Genomic DNA, 6795 nt, shown 5'->3' with positions numbered 1-6795 from the left:
TACATTGTTTTTCATTAAATTGTTTACTGAGCATTTACTGTTGATATCTTTCTGAAGTCAATTTAAATGCTGCACTTCTTTTCGAAAATTAATCTCTGCTGATTTTTCTGTAAAAGTCTGAAAAAGTGAAAATAGTTAATTTTATTTAAAGGCCAAACACACACACTAATAATCCAAATAATGGATTAAATTAGCACCATAAACTGACTGAAACACAGTAAACTAAATAAACAAGACGACAATAAAAGCCCCAGTAGCACGAGTTGGTTTTTTTATAATCTGAAGCCGTCTATGACATTTCAGAATATAATCCTGGTTTGTTTGTCAGCCTTCGTCTCCGTCTCTCAGCTTACAAAGCCTGAGGCGCTGCAGGATACCGTGACTTCAATGCAATGCGTGACCTTTGGCTTTCTTCAGCAGCTCATGTTGCAGTTTGTGTTCAGAAAACGCGGCGCGCTCTGCAGACGCCAGCGTTATTTTAAAAGTGACTCCGGTCTATTCTGCTCTGCACAACAATGCCACGTCTCTGCATTAAGATAAACTTATTTTGAAAAACAGATGAAGAAAATAAGGTCAGACAAGAGGGGATTGGATCAGGTTTAATTCTGGGACATTGCAAACACTTTCATCACTTCAAACATTTGATTTTGTGCTTAAATTCATTTGTGAGGTTCACAAAACAGAGTTGTACAGTTTGGTGCAACAACATCGAGGGTTTACTGGCATGAATCAACAGGAATTCCCGTCATCGACATCACTTCCAACTCCAATTCTTTCCTTAAACTGACATTATTTACTAGTGACTGAGGCAAACTCGTTCTCATGCACTTTACAAACAAAACTCTATTTCAAGATTTTGTGCCACACCGAAGACGTAACACTCCACAACTTAAAATAAGAAAGTATGCGTTGCCAACGACATGTGGACCATTTTAAAACGCAACGTTCTGGCAGCTGGTTGCTGCCATCTTGATATTCTGGATGCAGTAGAGACCATATTTAGAAAAGACGGAGGAGTGTTGTTATCCCTCGTTTGAGTCACTGCCAGGTGTAAAGCTTTGCCTGCATAAGCACTCTCAGAAGAGTTTTCCCATGAGATTAAAATGTAAAAATATATTCTCAATTTATTGCACCATTACACCCAACGGCTTCAGCATTCACTCAACCTTTAACTGTGTCAAAAAAAGTTCAGGTAAAGAGACAAACTAGCACCAGTTAGAGGCAAATCACGAATATATTTATGCTGGATGCTAGGTCCATTAGCTTTAGCAGCTAGCATGCTGTGAAGCACACCGAGTGGTTAGTTGTTGTTACGCTTACCTCAGACGTCAGAGGTTTGATCTAAATCCCACCCAACTTGACCTTATTGCAGTTGGAAAACCAGTCAAGCTAAATAAAATTAGCGATGGAAGATAATAATGTATTTCACATTCAAAACATGAAACTGGATGTTCAATAACAGACCAGCGTGTGTGAGACACAAAACAGTTTATTACAGCAGCAGTTTCTGAACATATGGCAGCCATTTTGGATTCCTAAACAGGGAGCAAAACGTTGGCGGCTAACGCAAAATTTAGCTGTGGTGCAGAGTCACAGCTCTTTGGAAAACATTTGACAAAATATGTGCTAAAAATAAAGTGGATTATGAGGGATTTCCATATGTGCTTGATTGGCTGTTTTGGTCAGAGTCTAGACTAAATATCGTTAGCATAAAACAGTAACAATCCTGCATTTTTTTTACTTTTTCTACACTTAAACCTTGCAGAAATGTGGACTTATTAAAGGAAGGTGTGCAGCTCTTTGTGTTTAATGAAATTAAACCTTTCAGAAATGCAGATGAACAGTTTATAAGTGAAGCTGCTGCTGTTTATTTAAATGCATGGCGGCCATTTTGGAACTTTCCAAGTTGAAATTTGAAATGGACTTTACAATTTTAAGGGATGCTATGGTTTATTTCCCAACTTCCCAGTTCCAATGGGAAACACTGGTGAATGGAGCTGTATCCACTTAATAAAATCAACAGCAAGCAGCAATAAATAGATCAAAAACTGAGGCTTCATCAGTTGGTGTTATTAAAGAAACTCCTGACAAAATAAACTAAGATCCATTTTTAACGTAATTCTGAAACGCATGAGGATTTTAGGTGAAGAAATAACATTTTAGAAGGTGTTTTTTTTTTAGAGCGAGTGTTGTCTACAAAACAAAGATGTTTTATTGATAAAACGGAGATCACTAAGAGACTTTAAGGCACTTTCTCACTGGCGTCACTTTTAATTTTACTGGCTGTTTTCATCTTTTTATTACCTGAACCTGTGCTACATACGATGAGTGCAATAAAAGGTGCTTCTTAACACTAACTGGACAATATCACATGATATACTATTAATATCTTCACACAACAAGATAATTCATAGATCGCCTACAGAAAACAAATGTACTTTCCTTTTGCTACTCTGCTACATACATGGCGTAAGCCTGCAAAAGTCTTCATTCCCATTAGGTTTTCCATATTCTTGTTAAATCACAGTGACAAACTTTAATATATTTTATGCATCTTGATCTAAATAAAGTAGTTTATAAAATCATGCATTGTTTTATTTTCAGATTATAATCTGAAACATTTGGCAGGAATTTTCCTGCACTTCTGAAAATGAATCTAAGCAAAACAGATGAAACTCAGATTTGAAGGAAATCTCAGTTTTTGAGTCTTGCAACAATTCGTAAGTGGATTTATCTGACACATGAATTCGCTCTGATCATTTGATCTCTGGCTCTGTGTTCAGGGTTGACGTAAACTCTGCCCTGATCTGAAGTATTTCACAGCTTCCTACAGATTTCCTCAGTGTTTAGCTTCATCCGTCTCCTCCTCTTTAACCCTGACTGGCTCCTCTGCATCTCTGCATGAATCCACTTTACCATAATCCACTACTTTGTGTGGATCCATCACATAAAATCCCAAAGAAATATTTTGAAGTTTGAAATGAAATGAAATAAAATGAAATGAAGTTTGCACTGTAGTTGTAGCATACACTGCAAAAATATGAAATCTCACACTAGAAATAAGAAAAACTAACTTGCAAGTAATTTTTAGCAAGAAATTTGAGTCAATAATTCCTTAATATTGATGAAAAACTTTTTAGTTTCTATAACTTTAGAAAAATGTCTTAATAAATTAAATAATGTGCAGGATTATTTACCTAAAATAAGCTCTTATATCTTGATTGTACATTAGTTTTGTCTCATTTCAAGTGTACGAAGACAGAAACTAGATCAGAAATATTTGGTAAGATTTTGTGTTTTTGCAGCGTAACAAAATGTGAAAAAGCTTAACGGGCTTAAACACTTTTACGAGGCTCCGTATGTTTGATTTTGCACAAAATCAGAGAGAGACGTGAGCGTTACTGAACTCATTGGCTTCTTTTTGGAATCATTAAAAGGCACTTTGCTTGACAGCAGATCAGACTGAACCTTTGGAGCCAATCCAGAAGAACCAGAAGCAGCTGAGGTGCATCACTAGTGAAGCGGCAAACTTTAAATGAGTCCCTTTGATTTCCTTCACTCAGCTCAAGCATGCAGATGAGTTTCTAAATAAAGTGCAAGAAACGGGTTCAAACAGATGTTTGGTATCATTGTATCTCCGTACCCGATTTTCTTTTGTTCTTCATCTCAAACTTGTGTGTGTGTGTGTATAAATAACTGTGTGAAAAACTTACATCGGGGTTCTGCTTCTNTGACCAGAGTCTTTGAACGCTTCGAATAAAGATATAAGACAAAGATGGCTCTTTCTCCGGTTTATTGAGCAGCTTCTCTACCCTCTCCTAAAGAGTTTCCAACACACCAGTGAGATGGAAACACTCAGGAAGATGATGCACGGCAACAGATCCATGCTGTAGTCTTCTTTTTCTTTTTCAGACCTCTGGCGTAGTGGATCGTCGGATGAGGCAGGTTGAGGAGCGGCGTCTTTGCTCGGCTCAGGGGTGTTTGGCTTTGTCACAGGTTTACCTTTGTCCTCCGCTTCCAAAGATGCACGAGCCTCATCTGCAGCTCTTTTCTTTGCCTCACGTTCTGCAGATTTTGAGGTAATTTCTAAAAGCCTTTTATGAAGTTGGTTCAATTGTTCTTTGTCTTCTACCGTCACACTGGGACAGGAGACACACTTAGCAGCTATGTGCTTGTCTCCTGCTGCTGACGGCAGATTCATATGTGCTGCAGGAGGACAGACGCCAGGAAGAGTTTCCACTCTCTCAGCCTGGGACTCGCCTGATCTCTGTTCGGGTTCTTGAGATGAAGGAGGCCAGGGAGACGGCGGCACAGCGGGAGGGCTCTGCACAGACTGCTCTGGCGTTTCTTTCTCGTGCTCTTGGTGGAGTAAATGCGAAGGCTGAGACTTATCTGGTTGGAGTGCAAAGGCAGAATTGGACTGAGGGTCGGGTTTGGGGGATGCTGAAGGTGCAGCGGGTGTGGACAGTGCGGCGCCGCCAGATGGTGGCCTGTGTTGAGATGTGGCGGAGGAACCGGACTGGTGAACGGGTTTCTGTTGAAGTAAATGAAGAGAAAACAATGACAGCTCACAGCAGAGAAACGATTTCAAATCAACAGAAAAGCATTTTAAAACACACGAATGCTTTTCTCTGACATAAACTTCATGCTGACAGTGTGGCGGTGACGATGTAAACACATAAAAAGTGCAGGCGAGAAAAGGTCAGTTCTCCAAAATGTAAATAGTAGGACGTCTTGTTAAATGTATAAAAATCCATGCATTTTTAAAAATATAAACAGTTTAATGTTTGCCTTTCTGTTTTTAAAAACCGAACAGATAAAAATACAACCTCCAGAAAGATATTTATGATCATTTTTACATGCAGCCATATAAAAATACATCCAATGAAAGTACTGAAAGTTATAAAAATAAAGATGGAAGGAGAGAATTTTTAAAATATTTTTCTTACATTTTAAGGAAACATCACACATTTGCTCCACTTATATGAACTATTATTATACAACTCTGACACCAGAACGACACAGGAGCGTAAACCAAACACAGCATTCATATAAGCTACATTTCTTTTTAGTGTTTAAATATATTTTTGGGATAAAACTCACAATTCTAAGATTTTTTTCTTCTTTCTGCTGCCTTTCATTTTATTGATTTGTATATTTTGTTCTATTGTATATAATTGTTTTGTTTCTAATCATATGAATACATTTCATAGCTAACTAACTTTTCTTAGAGTAGACATTGACTAAAAGGTAAAAGGAAAAGCTTTAAATCACCAGTTGTCAAGGCAGGTATGAAACGTTTTCCTGGTGGGTAAAAATTATGAGTTACAAAGTTACAACTTTGCAAACCGGTAATTTTACCCAGAACACAGAAAAAACAACAATAAAAATGTATTTGTTATTGTTGTGATTTGTAGCAGTAGTAGGGAGACATGGAATCGGTATTTGTGTCACAAACAGTTTACAAATAACTCCAATTTCTCGTCACCAAACATCAATTTGACGATGACAGCAGTCTGGAATCTTGACGGGTCTAAAACAACTGAAGTTGGACAGTATTGGGCCGTAACAGACAGAAAATGTCAAACAGGTTAGAAGGCTGTTGAGGAGAAAAATAAACCACAAAGGTCAGAAATGTGAAATGTTTTAAAGTCTAAAAACAATTTCCATTTCCAACTCAAATTTTTGTAAATTAGGATCCTACGATTCAGAAATACTCCCAACCAATCAGGGTTGGGAGTAATCAATAATTATTGATATCACTGATACGGTGATGCGTTTTTTCAGCCATATTGTCCAGCCCCACCTTCAGGACACCCAACCTCTTCAAATGGTTACATTAACGCTGAAAGCAGGCATGTGGACACTGAATGAGGTGACAAACACAACGGACACAATCAGATCCGTTCTTTAAACAAGGTGACATACATTTTTTGTTAGTTTATTTCTGAAAAAAACTGTTTTACTCTATAATCTCAGTTTTAAGCTTTTTAGTTCCGTTTATTGTCATTATTCTATAAAGACACAGACATATTGCAAACGCCAAAGAGCATGCAGCATGAAACGGATAGTAAATGACAGAAACATGCTGCAGGCGTGAGAAGTGAGACTTTACCTAAGTTGTTGCTGACGCTTCAATGAGCTGTGAACAACATAAACAACCAAACCAGAGATGACTTGTTTCTTAAAGTTGAACTGAAATGTTTTAGATCCATGATTTTAACAAATAAAGTGAATGGCTTTACCCGATTACTTGTAAAGTATGAATTTGTAATCAACTTTAGTGTTGAGTTAATTTCTTCTTCTCTTTATTTCATCCTTACCTCCAAGTCGATCTCAGGATGAATGATCACTGGACACACAGCTGATGGCCCGTCTAGTTCTGCTGGTAAACTCTCTGGTTCCTCTGAAGATGTGAAGCAGAAATAAACTCAAAGATTGGTGATGAAAACAGGAAAAAGCAACACTATAAAAACATCATATGAAGAAAAGCATGTGAGAATAATACAAAGTTACTATATATATAATCTACAGCATAAATCAGTTTCAAAATTCATAAGCCGTTTTTGCACTGCAGGTCCGGCCTGGCCCAGCCCGGCTCGGTTCGACCCGGTCCCATTGGTGCTATGGCCCCGGTCATTTTGCATTGAGCAGGATACGTCACGTAAATCGACCCGTTGCTAAGCTACCGAGGCGGCGATCTCCATAGCGACCGAACAGTTTTCTTCACAGGCATAAATACGTAGACCCCTCATGGGGCGGGTCGGCCCGTTGCTGCGATACGTAACAGCGTCC

At 38.2% G+C, this 6795-nt stretch overlaps 1 protein-coding gene across 3 annotated transcripts in view; it reads right to left on the bottom strand.

The window, feature by feature from the left end:
* Nucleotides 1–3776: 3776 nt before the first annotated feature.
* Nucleotides 3777–6795, bottom strand: part of ppp1r3f (protein phosphatase 1, regulatory subunit 3F) — a 23592-nt gene continuing 20573 nt past the window's right edge. Inside the window, exons 3-5 of one of the 3 annotated variants that reach the window (XM_015043961.1) lie at nt 6324–6409; nt 6116–6142; nt 4445–4534 (exon numbers count right to left, since the gene is read on the bottom strand). In XM_015043961.1, the coding sequence (XP_014899447.1) occupies nt 6116–6142; nt 6324–6409 (113 nt within the window). In that variant the 3' untranslated portion in view covers nt 4445–4534. Of the gene's footprint in view, nt 4535–6115; nt 6143–6323; nt 6410–6795 lie in introns of all 3 variants that reach the window. The other 2 variants (XM_015043942.1, XM_015043952.1) reach the window with 2 other exon arrangements.

Source organism: Poecilia latipinna, unplaced genomic scaffold (assembly GCF_001443285.1).
Source record: "Poecilia latipinna isolate Pla-1442-1.1 unplaced genomic scaffold, P_latipinna-1.0 Scaffold36, whole genome shotgun sequence".
Classification (NCBI taxonomy): domain Eukaryota; kingdom Metazoa; phylum Chordata; class Actinopteri; order Cyprinodontiformes; family Poeciliidae; genus Poecilia; species Poecilia latipinna.
The sequence above is the reverse complement of the archived record's forward strand: the minus strand, read 5'-3'. Positions and strand labels throughout refer to the sequence as shown.